An 18,455-nucleotide genomic window follows, 5' to 3' on the forward strand; every position below is an offset into this window, starting at 1 on the left:
TTTCCAGTTTTATGTTTCTTTAATAGATTAATGCTGCAATAGGGGTTAACACTCACGTTATAGTAATTCATAACTGGAATAATGACACAAAGCACCAATTATTATATTTTTTTTGTTCCTCGCTGGACAATCCAACGTAAGACAGGTTGTGGTCTGTGGTCTCCCTGGTCCCTCTGTTTGTGTCTCAGTTTGGCAAACTGAAGTGGAACTGCAGAGGTCTGTGTCCCTGGAGCAGGGGATCTCCCAGGCACATCCTTTGAGCAGGGCTGTCCGCTCCTGGCCCTGGAAGGCTGGTGCAGGTTTTCTTTCCAGCTTGGATCTTAAACCTAAATCGGCAGGTCACTGGTTAAATAGCAAAAAAAATGAACAGGTTCTCCCAGCTGCTCGGGTCCTGCAGCTTTTCTAGCCCTCCAGGACCAACCCCTGTGCCCTGTGGTACGGTTCTGACTGGCTAACCGGTTGAGTTCAGCCCTCCTTCACAGGACGCAGAACTGCTGCTGCTGGTGGTCCCAGAGGCCTTGGCAATTCTGTGGAATATGACACCGCCTCAGGGCTCCCGGCATCACTATCACTAACATTACTAACTGTTACAACTCTAGCACGCAATGGGCAAGCTGCTCCTCTCGAGACAATCACTGCTGAAACTAATTAACAGGAATTAACACTTCTGTTTTTCTGGAGCACTTGGACTGGGCCTATTAAAACGGCGGAGTGGTGAGTATGCACCCGCAGGGAGCAGCAGGCGTGCGCTAGGGGACAAGTGCGGTCAGTTTCATCTGCCTGCCTCACTCCTGATGGTGTCCATCAAGGAATCTTTCCCCACGGTGCTGTTTAGATGCGTAACATTGCACAACACATCCGCGGAAAGAGACCCATTGTACAGGCACCAAGTAACGGACAGGAACTATCGTTTTTTTTAATCATTTAATTTGTCCTGTAACTATATGAACAACGCATATCTAAACCGTTACCAGCAGAGCAGGGTACTTGGGCCCAGACAGCAAGCCCTGGTACTGTCTGTCGCCATCTGCAGCGGTGTTGCTCACAGCTAAGTGTTACGGACGACGTGACTCAACTTGCAGACACTTTTTCACCTTCACAGGTGACACTGAATTGCTGTAATGCACAGCTCCCAGACTCTAGTCCGTGGGATCAGTAATTTAGCTAAATTTCCATCTCTTCCGGCTGTAAACTGCTCCAGTGTAGGCATGGCCAATTGTTATCCAGAGGGATGGTGAGTCTACAGGTTTTCAGTCCACCTGGGCTCCCAACAGTCTAATTCAGCTCACCAATATAATAACTGAACCAATTTAACAGCCCTCCTGAACTGGGGATTCCTGGAGAAACCATCTTATCCCTTCCCAACTGGTCTTCTGCTGCTGATAATACAGAGAGACCCTAACATTAAATCCTACAGACCCCCTAGGATCATATTCCAGAATCCTTTTCATAACTAATGACATCACCAGTAAGACAAAGGGTGCAAATACTTCTCTCTATAGAATGCTAATAAACCTGATTCCACGCTGGACCAGAGTACAGAAACCGTTCTCAGAAACGGGGCCAATAGACTTGATTTCTTGCACCGAACCGAGTTTTTGTGTCTTATAGAGGGGCTGGTGTGTCTGGAGGGTATCTAATCTCTTCAGAGCACCTGCACTTGACAAGCTGGGAGATAGTGTAAGGGAAGAAAACAGTAATTCTACAATACAGTAAAATAACAAAACTAGTGTAGCTACATGTTACAGTAATGCCAGTCCAAACTGGTTGCAGAAGTACAGTAATTCCAGTCCAGCGATCTTTAATCCTACAGTTCCACAGCAGAATTAAACTCCCAGAATTTGGGTCAACATTCCTGTGCCTTTCTTTCTCTCTGTATTCGGAAGAAGCCACACTCTTCTGCGAGAAGCACCATGGAGAACAACGTCCTTAGCTGTATGGAACTACAGCAGCAGCAAAACTACGGTTTTACAATTGAGAAGAAAACCTCTTTTGCCTCCATTCCTGTCTGGCCATTTACAACTGTGAGTGCAATGCTGTTTCTATTTTTAGTCTTTAAATTTCCAACATGTAAATCCTTAAACATCCAAATCCAAAGCGACTTACATTGGTAAACTAACTGACCTGAAAGGGCAATGGGTGATCAAATGCAGAAACACTCAAATCGATACTATGCCCATTTACCCATGTGCTTTTGTATCGCCTCTCGCGTTTCTAAAATACTGTTCTAAGCAGCGATTTCTGAAGGATTGAGAAATCCAGGGAGAAATGCTGGAGCTGGGACTTTTCCCAGTGTCATCGGAAGGGGAGTTGGGGGGCAAACGGACTGGTTTCAGCAGAGAAAACGATGACTTCTGGGACTTGCTGCGCCTGCTGTGTCATCGGCTTGGCTCTTCTGCTATTATTGCTATTTCCTGCTTTCTAAAAAGCGGAGAAATGTCACTTTTCCACTTTGTCACTACGTAAACTGCCGCACTGGGCAGTCCGCTGTCCTTGATTGTTCGCTGAGGCATACTGGGATGGACTCTTCCAGATCAACACAAACTCCAGCAACCAGGTTCAGAGAGGGGGAGGTCAGTCCCTGTCCTCCACCGTCTCTGAAAACACAGGAGCCGAGACTGACTGGACACTGGACTCCCTCCCCCCTCCTCTTTTCTGTCGGGTGGAATCCTAGTTTTATAATAGCTGCCCTTTCCTTTTAAATATTTTCTCTTTTTGTAAGCTGGGGGGAAGTGGACTGAAAGGCAGACCGTAAAGAAGACAGGATTCCCACACAGCAGAAAAAGAGAGAATCAGGAAGGAAATCACAGAACTGAATGCCGGGCAATAAGAGAAATGAAGTTGACCTAACAAGAACACCTCCCCCCTCCCCCCACCCCCAGCCCTCTGCTATCCTCTCTCCCTGTTCACTTCTTCTTTCGCTCCTGGGAGCAGCGGGGGCAGTACCTGCGGGGAAGAAGCAACACAGAAAAGAGGATGTCAGGTAATACAACGAAGTATGAGGTCAGTATTTTAAACACTGGCAATATCTCATTTCAAAACTTCTCAAGCACTTCCTCAGTGACACTCACGCCACCCCCCCCGCTCCCCAGTCTCTGAAGCCCCGCCCCTCCCACTTCTGCCCCTCCCATCTCTACAGCTCCTCCCCTGCTTCTACAGCCCCTCCCACTCCTGCCCCTCCCGTCTCTACAGCTCCTCCCCTGTTTTTACGGCCCCTCCCACTCCAGCCCCTCCCCTGTTTCTAGAGCCCCTCCCCTCCCGTCCCCCCCCCCCCCCCGCGCTCTCCAGCCCCTCCTCTCCCTGCCCCTCCCTCACCATTTTCCTCGGGGTTTAGTAGTCAGTCCCACACAGGCGAAGTGGAACCACTCAATGGAGCACTGCAACATGAACACACATTGCACCACACCGCGCTGTTAATTCACATCCTGCACAACCCAGCACAGTAATTCACCACGACAAAGAGACATCACTGTCCTGCGCTGTTAATACTGACAAGACGCACAATGCCCTGCCCACAGTGACACTACACCTAATAATACTACCAACATGCTTCGCAAGCCAAATAGTGAAACAACACACACCACGCACAACCAGGGAGACGCACAGAGGACATACAGACGCACGATTGGACACTCACGTCGGTGTTGTCACAGCCGATCATTTCTCCGTATGACACCTGGTGACAGAGGCAGTACGTGGGCTCGTTGGGGTCCACAGGCATGTCCAGTACATCAGAGGGGTGAACGTTCCCAAAATTCACGGAGGGGGTGCTGTATTCTCCCCTGAAAGTCGGAGCGAGAAAGAGAGAGGGGTTTAATCAGAAAAGGCTGTAAGCACTGCACAGAGACAGCAAACAGACAGAGGCAGACAGAACTTCATTCCACGGAGAAAGAAGCAAAGACGAAGATGGGAGACAGGCAGAGACGCAGACAAAAGACTGAGACGGAGGGTAACAAGGAGAGTGAGAAGTGAGGACAGACAGAAAACAAAAACGTGGGCGAGACACTGACGTGTGGATCAGTTTGACTTTCTTCTGGCCATTCTTGGGGCTGCTGTCGTCGTCCGAGTTCTTGACCTTCGACCTTGTCCGGGCCACTTTCTTTTCCTTCGGCCCCCGAGACTCCGCTGTTAGAGAGGGACAGAAAGTCGTCACCCGCGGAGCCGAGGGTGAGGGTGACCCGCGCACCCCCCCCCCCCCCACCAGAGAAGACAAACCAGGATCGCCGGGGGCGCCCAGCTGGATCCCAGGCAATACCAGCGCATCCCGGCCACTCACTCTTCTTGCCCTTGCTGGACGCGGAGTCGTAGTCGGTGCTCTCGATCTGCTTCTCCTTCAGGTCTGCCTCGAAGCGCGCCAGGTCCGTGTCCAGTCGCCGGATGTGCTTGTCCACCTGCGAGGGGGAGGGGGGAGGTGGTAGTCAGACCATGTCACATCAGGCCCCCCTGACAGTGCAGTATGTTAACGGGCACAAAGTAATGCGGGACACGCCAGGACATCCAGTCTGGGTCACGTCGCTTTTGTGACCAGGGTTCGAGTCAGCAAGGGGCGCCCCCCCTCCTCCAATGGGCACAAGCTCTCCTGCGGGGCTGGCGGAGTGTCCCAGGAGGAGTGGCGTGAGAGCAGCGTGTCCACATGAGTCATTCTCACAGAATCTCACATTCTCACGAGGCGAGAGCTGAACACTGGCGTTTCCAAATCGGGAGTTTGATTTTTTTTTTTAAAAAGAGCGATTCCCAACACTGAAAAGAAAAACGTAAAAGTAACAGCGTGCTGCGAGTCTTCTTCCTCTGCTTTGGCCTTCTGGGAATTGCAACGGGGGGGGGGGGGGGTTGAGCAAGCAACCAAAACTGCAGAACAGCAAAATGACCTGGTTGTATTTTTTCAGCTCTGACTGGAGGAGTGGTGCAACTCTCCATGACAAAACTGAGAGCCCCCCAGTGCCCACAGCACAGTCACACTGACTGGAGGAGTGGTGCAGCTCTCCATGACAAAACTGAGAGCCCCCCAGTGCCCACAGCACAGTCACACTGACTGGAGGAGTGGTGCAGCTCTCCATGACAAAACTGAGAGCCCCACAGTGCCCACAGCACAGTCACAGTGACTGTGAATGGTACAGATCTCATTAACTCACTGAGAGTGCCCAAAACAGAGTTTTCCCCAGAATAAAATGTCCAAGACGCCAAATTTCACAGCTGTGTCAGGCTCATGGGTTCCAGCCACTTTTAAATGATACAGAACCAGGACCAGGGGTCAGAACTCCGCCAGTTTCCTAATCAAAACACGTGGGGCAGCGCCGGCAGCTGGGGGGTGAACTCACCATCTCGTAAGTCTGCATGGCCAGCTGTACTTTGTCATCCCCGAACTCCTTGCACTTGCTGTAGGACTGCTGGATCTGGCGCAGGAGGGAGAGCTTCTGCTCGGAGGACAAGGTGCGCGCGTTGGCTGTGTATTCTCGTGCCAGGCCATCGATCTGCCCCTTCAGGTCTGAGGAGAGGGGGGACAGAGCAAGGGAAGAGGCAGGGAAGTGTGGAGAAAGACACGAGAGACCGAGATTACAGAATGGTTTATATCGCCCATGTAGGTCAACATACATGGGGATACAGTGGTCCTTACAGTCTGCTGCTCCCCTCCACCACTAGCATTAAACCACATAGGAATATGCTGCACTTTAAGCATAAACTATTTAAACATAGTTTGTTCTCATAGTCACAGACTGTTTACTGCAGCTGTCTAAATACAGTACTAGACTACCATTAGAATGTGGTTTTCCAAAGGGTGTCAAACCCAATCCTTGATATTTTGGAAGGGCTGTAAATGCATATTTGCTTTAGTAAGGATTTGTGAGAGTGCATCCCTTCTCTGGAACCCAGTGTGGTAGTGTCTGTTTTCCCCATGTGTCCAATCCTCTCTCCTGCTCTGCTATATGCTCTCCCCCCTCTCTCTTGCTGGTACCTTCAGTCCGCTGGTCCAAGTCTCTCATCAGCTGGAAATTCCTCTGCAACTCAAAGGGCAGATTCTCAATACCTGCAGGAAAAAATTAATAATTAATTAATAAGCAGCAGTGCAGGTATCCAGCTCCTAGTGTACACTAATGTGAGTACTGTGTTGCAATCAGACTCCGAGTGCACAGCAGGGTAATCCACTCCAGGTTTTACAGTACTCTGATCAGAAACAAATTACACTGTATATCTGAAATGTTGCGGACACCACGAGCTCAAGGCAGAGACTTCGGTTTGCACAGAACAAGCTCTCTATGATATTCTGTCCATCTTTTAACTGCTTCTTCCAGTTGAAGGTTGTGGGGGAGCTGGTGCCTATCCTGGCAAGCAACGGGCACAAGGCAGGGTACACCCTGGACAGGACGCCAGCCCATCGCAGGGCACACACACCAGGGCCAGTTTTCCCAGAAGCCAATGAACCGAGGAAGGAAACCAGAGCCCCTGAAGGTAATCCATGCAAAAACATGGAGAACATACAAACTCCACACAGACAGCATCCCAGGAATAGCTCTGGTAGCAGTGCAATGTCAGGTAGCAATGCAAACCCCTGCATCTATACTCCCCTGCTTTTATTTTAACAATTTCAAAAACAATGATTGAAAATGAATCCAATAAACATTTTAATCTCTTCTGCACGCCTATCATGGCGTGAGTTACACACTACAGTCCTTGTATGTCTATCAGCTAATCGCTTTCACATTGCCTGTATGTCTGAATGTTCCACAAAAGTCCTGCATTTTGCTCTTCCGCTGACACCTTTTAAGAAATTACTTCTAATGTGTGAACTCCACGTTAAACAGCGGAGGTTGGTCTGTTTAAAGGAGTCAGCTAAATAGCATTATCATCAACGTTCAGACTGTTACTATTCTCATTTTCAATCGTTTCTTTATCAATAACCCCCATATGGATTTTAAAACGCATTGCTTAATTTCAAACTATAAATCGGCGACTCATTTGTCCATATATTGACATAAACTACATCAGTAACTGTAAACACATCTACCGTTATACACTAATGCACATTGGAAATAAACCGTTCCATGGGCAAAAACCATTCACTCCTTATTATGTCCTTTCTAATAAAACAAGAACAACCATGTATTCCAAAACAACATACCATTTGAATTTGCATTTAATCACAATATCCCCGTTTGGATTTCCAAATGCTGTACAACCCACACCTCCAAACTGCGCTTCATCTGGAAAACCACAATACGGGGTACAAAAGACCAAACAACAAGGACTTTTAACCATGGCAGATTTTTCTTCTGCATTAAGTATCCGAGGGAAACTTCCAACTAATCGATTTTCTCAGAAAGGGATAATGATAGTTATTACTTACTGTCCAAATAATGCTCCAAATACATCCCAGCCGCCATCTTGACAAGCTGCAAACAAAATAAAGGCGCTTCCGGTCCGGCCGGATATAGAGCCGAGAGAGAGAGAGAGAGAGAGAGAGAGAAGGTTGCGGGTGAGGTGGTTGAAACCTTTTTTCCCCCCCCTCCTCTCAACGTTAATTTTTAGGTTATTTTACAGCGGACTAGAATATCTTGAATATTTTTTTTTTCCTGTAACATCGCATTTTCACGTAGGCCTAAAAATATTGTTGAAAACAAATATGGAGGACGGTTTTTATTTTTATGGAAATTGCTCACTGCTGCCTACCTTCTGCAGTTCGGCTCCGATCCACAAACGTGACGCTACTAACTGCACAGTACCGGTGATGAGTATTTTCAGAAGTTCATTGCACAAAATCAACGATCTTTTGTGTCTGTTTCATGAACTACACTGTTATTTACTCTGTATTAATTGATATGGGGGGCGGGACGGATATATCGCAATGTACTATAAATCTTAAAGTAACTGCAAATTGTTTTGAAACATCTGCCATTGATTTATTTTCACGAAGAAAACTGATATGTCAGCAATAAACTCAACGTTTCCGAACAACTATCATTATATTATATTTTTTAGCCGTTTAATTTAGGACTGTCCACTCCTAAATTAAATTGAATAGTAGATAACATTGTTTTTCTAAATCTTCAAAACTTTCAAAAATAATCGGTGGCATTGTTTAAGGCTGTAAATCTGCAATGGTAGAAATCTATCTTGTTTGGTGAATTCACGCAGAAAACCCTAAAACGTTCATCGCTGTGTAAGCATTCAAAACCAAACAGTTTCTGCAGATGTGTATCGAACGGTTGAATCTATACACGTCTACATTTTCACCCTGTCTTGCTTTTTATTCCGTTTTTTGTGAAAGCTAGAAAAAAATACAAAAAAACTGTTTAAGATGAGACATCAGCAGTATTGGCTATCGGTGCTTTGCGGTGGCTGAATTTGTTTTCCTCCATCAGCCTCGTTTTCAATCAGACATGGCCGCCGCGGTGAAAGGGCTCTATTCCCTCAGCCTATGCTGGGCGCACGTGGACGGAAGGCGCCGCAGCCATTGGCGCGGGAGAAAATTCAAAAAATGTCCCGGCTGTCGACTAACCGCTGTTAGCCGCTGCCTGGCCCGGAGTTTTACAGGTAACGTTTGTTTTAAATACGTTGTTTCAGTCGGCTTAAAACGTAAGAAAAACGGGGTTAAAACGTTTACTTCTCGCTTTTAAATTTATGTTTGTATACTTTGTTTACCAGGCGTCTTATGCGAGTCTCAGGGAGCGAAGCCGAGCAGTTAGGTGGAAGCAAGTAAACATTTGCCGTTTGAAACAAACTCACTGGGGCTTCAGAGAAAATTACAGAAACCTCAATAAGAAAATCGAAGCGCTGCGGTAAGTCGGATTTCTTTGTTTCTTGAGATATATATATATTTTTTATTGATTTATTTTTTTGCTGGCGTCGTAATAGTCTGGTATCGTCAGAGCCGGCGGCTGTGTGATGTCTTTCGTCCGTCTCTCCGCCTTTTCCTCAGGTTATGACTCCGTTTTGGACCCGATGGGGTCTAAATTATTTTAATGACCTTAATAATAAATATTATAAGCTGGCTCCTGAATGTTTTTTATAGATGCCCGTACGTTAAGGAAAGCAATGTTAGGGGGTCATCAACTTCCCGTGTTTGTCAATATAAATATAAGAGTCAAGTTGACGATTTGGGTTAGGCCAAAAAGCAGATTAGTCTCTTACTTGATCCAAGAAGTTGCTTCAATTCTTGATTTACGTTTTGTTCCTAACCTCAAATTTGGTATTTTATGTCACTTAGAAAATACAAGGGTTAAAGCTCCAACAATAATAATAATGATTCCTTACATTTATATAGTGTTTTTACGAGCACTCCACTGAAAGCTCTTTACAGGTAATGGGGATCCCCTCCACCCCCACCAGTGTGCAGCCCCACCTGGATGATGCTCCAGTCCTCTCCCCACACACCAGCTCTCAGGGGGGAGGAGAGCAGAGTGATGAAGCCAGTTCAGAGATGGGGGTTACCAGGGAGAAATGTAGTGCCAGGGTAAAACCCCAACTCTTTTTGAGAAACCCCCTGGGATTTTTAATGACCACGCAGTCGGGACCTTGGTTTCATGTCTCAGCCGAAGGACGGTGGCTTTTTTTACAGTATAATGTCCCTGTTGCTATACTGAGGCATTAGGACCCACACAGACTGTAGGGTTTGTGCTGCTTTCGGGTCCCACATGTTTAAGCTCTGGAAACAAACAGTTCAAATTAATCTTATAAAGTGAATGAAGGGGTTTGTTTGTGTGACCGAGGGCGCGGCTGGAACAAAAACCCACAGGTGTGTGGATCACCAGGACTGGGAACTGAGTGACCCCTGTGGTTTGAGCTCAGGTTTATTAACCCTTCTCGCTTTCTGTTGCTCCCTCCACCCCTCATTCACACTCGATCCACTTCTCCATCTGAGCCGCTGCTGTGCGTTTCCGCTCACTCTGTGCCAACCCTCGCAGGCGGCCATGTCCCAGTTCGATTTCTGTATCCCGCTCTGCCTGGGGGACCTGGTGAAGACGGGGGCGGTCAACCAGTATGTGGTCCAGGACGTCTTGTCCCCCAAGCAGCTGGCCGGCCATGTCCAGAGTGAGTATGGAGAGGGAGGTGCGCACTGGGCTATACATATGACTGGATTCAAAGTCTCTAACGGGCTTGTTAAGCCTGAGAAGTGGCCCCACGTGCTCGTTGGTGGGGTGACTCTTTATTTCTGTTGCACAGTGTGTTCCATTTTATGCAATCTCTGGAGAGCCATTTCAGTGCTGATTGGTTTGCGATGCAGTTTCCCCTTTGCGTTGGCGAGTGCCTTGCACTCTCCCAGGTCTCCCTGCTCGCTCAACTGCAAGAGCCGGTGAGCTCAGCAGTTTTATGTCGTAGGACTGCCCTTCCTGCGAAAGCCAAAAGGTCAGGTTGGGTGATTATTGCAGAAAGGTTAGCACCATCACTGCCCTTGTGGCTTGATCTCCGAATCTTACCGTGACAAGCCCTTCCAGTCTGGCAATTTGGCCACAAGTACGTCTCTGCTCTGCTGTCTTCCCTGTCTATGTTATACGATGTATATGTAGTTCAGTGGCTGCTCTACAACTACTGTCCTGCTCTTGTGTTGGTTGAGGGACAGTAAATGCATGATACGGAAACAATTCAGTGTTCTTGAAAAAAGACATTTAAGCACTTTCCATGGTTTTGCCCTCAGACTAGTATAAGCACACAAAGCTGGCAACTGCTCACAAGAAGATTATTTTTTGTTGTTGGTAGCTAACGGATCTCGCCCAGCTCTTTCTTCAAAGTAGCCGGATATGGGCTTCAACAGCATCACTTTTTTTAAAGTCAGAAGCTTAAAAAAGGTGCCTCCTTTTGCCCTTTTAAGTGAGATTTCACATTAAAGCTTATTGAGCGGATCATGTCTTGATCTTTAAATAATTTATAGTATTTTACAGCTCAAATCCTACCTGAGGATTTACTGTATTTACTAATAATCTTGGCTGTTAACGCTGCTGAGATTCATAGTTAGATTTGACGTCTCTTCTGTAAAGGTGGAAAAAACATTGGTTTCAATTTGAATCTGGAGACGTAATGTAGGCAAATATAAAGAAACAAGTGTGTGCAGCAATTCCAGTGCAGCATATCTTTTGTCCCTTTATAAATTGCTTTGCATAAATTGATCAATTATATGTAATATTGATAATCTGGTTCCTTCTAAGGTTTCAAAGCTGCATTGAAGAGCCAAGGTCCTCTGTGTATCCTGGAGCATTTCGACACTGCGTACAGCGTTTTACAGTGAGTACGGACAGGGGAGCCAGGTGATCTGTGTAACTATGACCCAAGGGGAGACTGAAGTGGAAACGGAATTGAAGATCAAACACAGTCTGTCCTAATGGACAGCGGAAGAGGGGATGAACGTTGGAAGAATTAACATTGATAAGTGTATTTCACACCACAATAATGGTCAAATGCACATGGTAACATGTAAAACCTCCAGTTTACATCACAAAACAGTGGAAATTTCGTGGTCTGCGCAGCGCTGTGTTGTGTGATTCGGAAGAAGGCGACAAAACTTCTCGGGAGGTGAAAGCCTTGTTACATGTTAAACATGTCGGCTAGTGAATGCATCTCTTTTAATCCAGTAGAAATTTAGCTCTGGGCTTCAAAATGGTTTTGTCGGTAAATGGAACTTGTTGACTCTGCTCGCAGGTCACGGTGGAAACTTTCTGTGGTGAAGTATCAGCTGCACAACCTGTACTTATTCTCTCGCACATTACATCACCGTAGTCATTACTGTGACTGGTGATCGGAAAAGGCCGCATCACGTCGCGGTTTGTGCAAGGTCTTGCTGTGGCCCGTGGCCACGCCAGGGTTTTGCGACAACATGGCGACTTGCGAGGTCACGGTTTTGTGCTTCTTTTGAAATATGTCATTTTTTTCTTTTTATGCCATCAGTTGATTTTTGTTACCGAGATTTAATGAGAAATCGGGAGTCCCGTTTCCCTTCAAGAGGTGTCTTTGTTCTGTGGCTAAAGATCGTCTCTGTGAAGTAATTAAGCAAATAAGTGGTCCCGTTCTGTAGTCTTGGGATCTTTGTAGATCTTTAGGATTCGGGTCACAGGCTCTACCCATAGCTTGGTGACAAGTTCCTTAAGCAGACATGGCCCCATATATAAAATTTTATTTAAAATGCAGCCCTCTGTGGAGTTCTGTGTTTTCCAGCTCTGAAAGATAGGTTTGAGGTTTACTATGGTGAAAACCATATTTCCAAATTAAACTAACATATACTTTTGTGTTTTTAGTTTTACATTCCTTTTGCCCTGTGATGAGAATCTGGCAAAGTTGAGCTGCTTGGCTGGGAGGCTGGGTGTGCTCTCTTGGTCGGCTGGTAATCTTGGCAGGGCTGTATAGCTTGGCGGTTCTGCTGTAAGGGCCAGCCCACAACAAAGCAAGCCCCTCTCCTCCGTCTCCATTTATAAAGAAAGAAATGGAAAGAGGATGAATGGCTGACACTGTGTGCGTGTTGTATGAGTGTCTCTTTAGTTTGTGTGTGTGTGTTTGAATCAGGAGGCAGTCACACTCAGTTCTCTCCTGGATAAAGTCAGTCAGCTATGAGCAACTTCTTTGGTAATCTGAGGGCTCAGGGGTTACTTTTGTACTTTTTGTTCTTGTTGTTAAGACAGTGTAGTGTCCTGTCACTTTCTATTAAAGTATCTCTACTTTACCTTACCTGTATCTTCAAGTTATATTTGTGTTCTGTTACATTGCTCAATTATCTCAATGTGCTAATTGAGAATCCCTCGACTGTAGTAACCTTTGCTCTTCTTCCTCAGACACTTTCAGACTGCAGACCGTGCTGTAAAAGCCGACACTCTGGACATACTCTTAAAAGGTTAGTTTTTTTTCTCTTCCTGTTTCTGTCTTGGTCGTGAACTTTGTTTAGTCACTGACGGTTAATTGTGCACTCTCTTTTGTTCTGTTTTTTCCCCTTTTCCCTATCGGTGGCATCTGATATTGTCATCTACTCTGCTCTCCTCAATATATATTCGCCGTGTAAAGTCTCACTTCATTGTGTTGTTAAAGGGGAACTGCAGGTCTGTTTTTATATTCTGGGGTTTGAAAGATTCAGCATTGATGAGCGCATTTCAAAGCCAAAGACAGTAAAATGTACACAGTAACGTGTGGTTTCATGATCTGTGTAGAGCTGCAATTCGGAACGAAACAGTTTTCTGCAACAAATCTTCTGGTGATGTGGAGCGACCTTATTACGTTCTAAACAAGCAGGCCTGTGAAGACATCTCTTTTAATCCAGTAGGAATATTGCTCTTAGATTAGATTGCTCTTATTTCTACTTAGAGACGGTTTTGCCTAAACATACTACTTGTTAACTCTGCATCCAGGTCCCATGGGAACATATCTGGTATGAATTGTCTGCTGCACAACCTGTACTTACATAGTACATCACTCATCATTTCAGTGGTGAGCAAGCAGGAAGGGTTGCACCACCCACATCGCAGTTTGCACAAGCTCTCCACAACATGGTGACTATACAGTTCTGTCACGAAGTTCACAGTATTTGTGAAATTTTGCAATACTGTCAGTGAGTCTATTTTGTGACCAAGATTTAAAAGCTTTTCTGAGGTTTTGGGCCTGCAGTTCCCCTTTCATGTGTATTTCTGTATCTTTGGCTCACTCTCTCATATAGGTGTCCCCATCTTTCTCTGCTCTCCTGGATCTCTCACTTAGCATTCATCCCCTTAACCAAAGTGATCTTTTTCTCTCTGCTGGAGGCGTCTGGTTTGCCCATGTCTCTCTCAGCACAGTATCGATGTAAATTGCTGAATGAGTTGCTGTTATTTGTTTTGTTTTTTTACTGGTGTGTGTTTAGGATAGAATGTGAAGATGTTTTGGGTGGACTCTGTCTATTATCGGCTTTATATTGTACATTTGGATGTCATTTAATTGTATGAGCTCACCAAGCTAAATTCCATGTACCATTTTGTCATGGCGATAAAGTAAAGTGTTTTTCCTCAGCACTGTGTTCATGCCCTTGCCTGTTAATCTTTCTCATTTCGTCTCTCAGTGGTGTCCGGCCTGTCCGCGTCTCTCCCTGCTCTCCTGGATTCCTCTTCTCTTTCCCCGGCTGACCGGAAGCTACAGCTGAATACAGTGAAGATGGGCGTCTTCCTGCTGTGCAAATTAGCCGAGAGCCTGGAGAGCGACTCCTCCAGGCAGAGCATCATCACTGCGCCCAGCAAGGTCAGTTCTCGCTACGCGTTCGGGCCACAGCCAGCTCCAGGCTCTGGGAGCCAGTCACCAGGGTAGCTGCCAAAGAGTGTAGTTAACCATACTATGACCTGCACTTCACAGTTGGCCCGTATGTATATGATTGAGTAGGTAGCTGCATCGGCATAGCTTGCAAAGGAACAAGTAAAGGTTTATTCCATGCTGAAAGGAGAAAAAAAGACATTTCAGCTGGGGAGTTTTCTTCAGGTGAAGGCTCCACTGCTGAAACATTTTCTTTCCCTTTCAGCGTGTAATAAACCTTTACGCGTTCCTTATATGTTTACTGTGTGTGTGTGTACTACACAATACTTTATTGTAACCACAGAGAAGTTATTTTTTTTCCCAATCCATTAGGTTTAAAACCAATAGGCTTTTGCCAATTTAACAAAACATAGTTTAGAGTTATAGAGGCAAAAAATGTCAGCTCTCGAGTGGAGAAAGCATGTTTCCTCCTCGACCTCTGGTATTCGGGCCTGTGCTGACTCCTGTTGATCAAAGTTTTTAACTTTCTTATCCGGAATTGTATATAAATACTTTTTACAAAATTCGGTCCAAATGAACACTGCTGCCACACGGTTTCAGGGTCTTTGGATCAGTCTGGCATTAGGTATGCTTGGTATTTCTCTTGTTCTGGTTTCCCCATGCTTTCTTAACGCACATCGGCTAGATTTGATTGACTGTCCTCAGTTGCCCCTGTGTCTGTGGCACTTTGACAGACGGGTGTTCTGTCCAGCAAGAATGCAGTTGTGTGCTCTGCAGCCCTCGTGGGAAAACTGTCTCCCTTAAAGAGGAACTGCAGCGCTATTTTATTTGATTATATTAAGGGGTTAGAAAGAATCAACATTGATAAGTGCGTTTCAAACCACAATGGAAGTACAAAGTATGTGGTAACTTTTTAAAACTCCAATTTACATCGCAAGACAGACCAAATTTCCCGGTCTGTGCGGCGCCATGTTCTGAAATTCAGAACAAGGCAACAAAACATCTGATGAGGTGTAGCGGCCCTATTACACTGTAAGCAAGCAGGCTGTTGAATCCATCTCTTTTAATCCAGTAGAAATATTGCTCTTGACTTCGGCAGTTTTTGTCGACAAATACTACTTGTTAACTCTACGTGCAGATCCCATTGGAACATTTCTGGGGCGAACCATTAAACCAGCAGGCTTATGTAGTTTTCTGAAAATAAGAAAATGCAGGATGATAGTCTGCATTGTGATATTATCCTTCTAGCATTTGAAAGATCAAGTCTGGAAGACACCTGGTCCTGGGCTTCATCAATGTCTCACTAGGATTCTCCAGGCCTTTGCATAAGTGGCCCAAGAGTGGCACAAGAGTGTTGACTGACCTAGGTGGTTACTGTGAAAGGAATGAGACCAGATACTTTCCTCCCGGTACTGCATTTATGGGAATTAGCTATGATCTGAATTTTTGTAAACACTGGCATATAAAACCCGATTACTAAAAGACGTATAGTGCACTTCAGGACTGAGTACTTCATGCAGTGGAACAAATTAGGCACTTGGCCAGTGTGTGTTTTACTGAATTGTGTAACCATGAAAATGAGTCATTAAAATGGAGCCGAGTGCAGTTGAATTTTATACAGAGGTCTGCATCCTGCTCCTGAAGGGCTTTTGTGTCTACTGGCTTGCATTCCGGCTGAGCTGTTTGCTTAATGAAGTACATGTGAAGGGCTTGAATGAGGGGAGCCACATTTGCTCCATTTTGGTGGTTGGTTGACTCATCTATCCCAGAATTTCTTCAGCTTATTTCATGAAGGATTCCAGAACATTTGCGTCAGCCCCCCCCCCCCCCCCCCCGACCAAAGTCGCTCTCTCAGGCCGTTCCTCGGGCCCCTCTGCCTGAGCCACGTTCGTGTCCTGTGGCGACCAGTGCCCATGTCTGTTGACCCTCCCCTGGCTCTGTCTTGCAGGGCGCCAAGAAGAGCAGAACAGTGAATGCCGATGCGCCGTTCCAGTGGGATATTGAGAGGGATCGTGTTCTCCAGGCTCTCACTCAGCTGCTCCAGCTCGACATCAGAACGCTGTGGAGCCTGTCGCTCGTGGAGGAGGAATTCACTAGGTCCGTCCGCGTCTGCGTCTGTCCATTGACGGGCACCTTGTTCCCCACCTTGTTTTTCATTCCAGCCGAGCTTCCGAGATAATTGATAATTTCATCAATCTGCTTGGCACCGGTTTCTCCTCAGAGGCCTTGGGCATCATGAACTCCTTCGTCAACAACGACGTCAAGTTCAATGAACGATTTTTCCTATTGCAGAAGTCCATTTGGTTACGTTTGCGCTGAAAACAAATTTACAAATGTGCCCCAGATACCAAACTGAAATCAATTAGCTAGTGATTAAAAACTCATCTAACACCAGAACAGAAGTGAAACTGTGATCACCCAGGACCACGGTTACAGAATACTGGGCTAGTTTGTCCATATATAAAGTGGCATGAGTGCTTGATTGGACGCCTGTGAAAGAGTTACGTGCTCTGTTATCTTACTGCCTGTAGCTGTGTTATCGTTGGTGTTATGTGCGATTTCAGATTATTTACATTTCAGATGTCGTACAGAATTTTTTGGTGTCAGTGTTCCTCCAGATTTTATCTGCTTATCTTGAAAGTAGTAAGACTTAGTATCTTGCAGCTACATACGTGTTGTAGTGTACCTCTAATGGATCTGTTTTTCTGTGTTGATAGCTGTGTAACGCGATGTTGTTACAAGCTCCTTGAGAACCCAGCCATCAATCAAGTGAAATACAAAAGCACCAGAGAGGCCATCATTCACCTGTTGGGGCTTCTTGTCAAGAAGTACAATCATCTTCTGGGTAAGTCTGTACTGATTCTCTCGGGTCAGCGTTCATGTCTCTGTGTCGGTGGTGTGTGCTGTCGTTAATACAGTGCGGCTTTCTCTCAGGGGCCAGTGTGAAGGTGATCCAGCTGCTTCAGCACTTCGAGCACTTGTCCTCCGTGTTTGCTCAGGCGATGTCCGTGTGGGGCTCCGAATATGGGGTCAAGGCCATCGTAGGAGAGGTCATAAGGTGAGCGCGGCGCTGTACAGCACCGACTGTACAGTACAGTAATGTCCAGTGATGATCTTGCTCTTCATTGCGGTAGAGTCCAGTTCATCCTTCACATTCTCTCTCTCTCTCTCTCCCTCTTAAGAGAAATTGGTCAGAAGTCCAGTGAGGAGCTGTCGCGGGAGGGGTCAGGGGTCAGGTCCTATGCTGCCTTTTTGTCTGAACTGGGCACTCTGGTCCCTGAAGCCATGGTCCCTAACATCAGTGTGTTACTGCAGCATCTGGAAGGGGAGGTAAACAATACTGAATTCACTGTGTAATATTTAATACTAAATAGTGCCATACTGAATACATCCTCTATTGTGCAAAAGTGAATACACACTTCAGCACTCACCATATTGTTATAACCCCAGTACACATTATATACAACTAAAGTCACATTGTGCAATACTGGATACACAGCAATATTAATGTAATTCTGAGCGTGCTTCATTGAATAACAGTCAGTATATACTAATGGCACCGTGGCTAAGGATCTGTGCCTGTGGCTGGAAGGTTGCCAGTTCAAATCCCACAACCGGCAGAGGAATTAACCCTCCAGGGGTGCTGTATAAATGGCTGACCCTGCGCTCTGACCCCCAGCTTCTCTCCCTGTCTGTGTGTCTCCTGGAGAGCAAGCTGGGGTATGCGAAAATACGAATTCCTAATGCAAGAAATTGTATATGGCTAATAAAGTGATCTTATCTTAAAATACTGTTGCTAATTACCAAATACATCACCAGTTCTTCACAGGTACTACTACAGCACAAACTAATATTGAATATTCTCTACAGCGTATCCCATGTACTGCTCAGTGCTACACTGTAAATACAGAATGCAAACTAAATCGTATAGTACTGTAAAGTGCTCAGTAGTAGTATTCTTCATTGCTGTCCTGTGATTCTGTTGCAGTGTCTCAAGTAGCATGCTGATCAGTGTTGTTGCTCCAGTGTTACAGCATGCGCCTGGCAGTGTGTGAGGTGCTAGGGGAGATCCTCGTCCGGGTTCTCCATGGCGACCAGTTGTCGGAGACCAGCCGTGCAGCTCGTGACCAGTTCCTGGACACTCTGCAGGAGCACGTCCACGACGCCAATGCCTTTGTCCGTTCCAGAGTCCTGCAGGTCTTCACGCGCGTTGTGCAGAGCAAGGTAATACTTTCTGTCTCTCTTTCAGTTCAGTGTCCAGTATATCA

The 18,455-nt window shown here is 46.0% G+C and overlaps 2 protein-coding genes and 1 non-coding gene across 5 annotated transcripts in view; 2 read left to right on the forward strand and 1 right to left on the reverse strand.

Moving 5' to 3' along the window:
• ing4 (inhibitor of growth family, member 4) lies at window positions 1-7,398 on the reverse strand. 2 transcript variants are annotated; one of them, XM_088939960.1, is made up of 8 exons: window positions 7,343-7,398; window positions 5,954-6,025; window positions 5,319-5,485; window positions 4,277-4,391; window positions 4,011-4,125; window positions 3,638-3,782; window positions 3,316-3,377; window positions 1-2,946 (listed from the first exon to the last, which is right to left on the reverse strand). In XM_088939960.1, the coding sequence occupies exons 1-8, from the start codon at window positions 7,377-7,379 to the stop codon at window positions 2,907-2,909; spliced, it is 753 nt and encodes a 250-aa protein (XP_088796086.1). In that variant the 5' UTR covers window positions 7,380-7,398; the 3' UTR covers window positions 1-2,906. The 2 variants fall into 2 exon arrangements, with proteins under 2 accessions (XP_088796086.1, XP_088796087.1); XM_088939961.1 differs by lacking the exon at window positions 3,316-3,377.
• The window catches only part of ncapd2 (non-SMC condensin I complex, subunit D2), a 25,476-nt gene continuing 13,448 nt past the window's right edge, over window positions 6,428-18,455 (forward strand). The window contains exons 1-12 of one of the 2 annotated variants that reach the window (XM_088939951.1): window positions 6,428-6,447; window positions 8,358-8,529; window positions 8,641-8,774; window positions 9,900-10,026; window positions 11,139-11,214; window positions 12,753-12,811; window positions 14,003-14,178; window positions 16,136-16,284; window positions 16,905-17,032; window positions 17,122-17,245; window positions 17,370-17,517; window positions 18,214-18,411. In XM_088939951.1, the coding sequence (XP_088796077.1) occupies window positions 9,906-10,026; window positions 11,139-11,214; window positions 12,753-12,811; window positions 14,003-14,178; window positions 16,136-16,284; window positions 16,905-17,032; window positions 17,122-17,245; window positions 17,370-17,517; window positions 18,214-18,411 (1,179 nt within the window). In that variant the 5' untranslated portion in view covers window positions 6,428-6,447; window positions 8,358-8,529; window positions 8,641-8,774; window positions 9,900-9,905. Of the gene's footprint in view, window positions 6,448-8,357; window positions 8,530-8,640; window positions 8,775-9,574; window positions 10,027-11,138; window positions 11,215-12,752; window positions 12,812-14,002; window positions 14,179-16,135; window positions 16,285-16,904; window positions 17,033-17,121; window positions 17,246-17,369; window positions 17,518-18,213; window positions 18,412-18,455 lie in introns of those variants that run through there. The other variant, XM_088939949.1, reaches the window with a different exon arrangement.
• On the forward strand, window positions 12,237-12,560 carry LOC148816588 (small nucleolar RNA U85). The gene has a single exon (XR_016094738.1). It is a non-coding gene; the product is annotated as a small nucleolar RNA U85 (small nucleolar RNA).

This window comes from Atractosteus spatula, chromosome 22, assembly GCF_055471065.1.
Source record: "Atractosteus spatula isolate fAtrSpa1 chromosome 22, fAtrSpa1.hap1, whole genome shotgun sequence".
Taxonomy (NCBI): domain Eukaryota; kingdom Metazoa; phylum Chordata; class Actinopteri; order Semionotiformes; family Lepisosteidae; genus Atractosteus; species Atractosteus spatula.

Coding starts and splice junctions, on each gene's coding strand:
- ing4 (XM_088939960.1), bottom strand. CDS start 7,379: ATGGCGGCTGGGATGTATTTGGAGCATTATTTGGACA. Junction 6,026..7,342: donor TTTGGAGCATTATTTGGACA/GTAAGTAATAAC, acceptor TTTTTCCTGCAG/GTATTGAGAATCTGCCCTTT. Junction 4,392..5,318: donor CCATGCAGACTTACGAGATG/GTGAGTTCACCC, acceptor TCCCCCTCGCAG/GTGGACAAGCACATCCGGCG.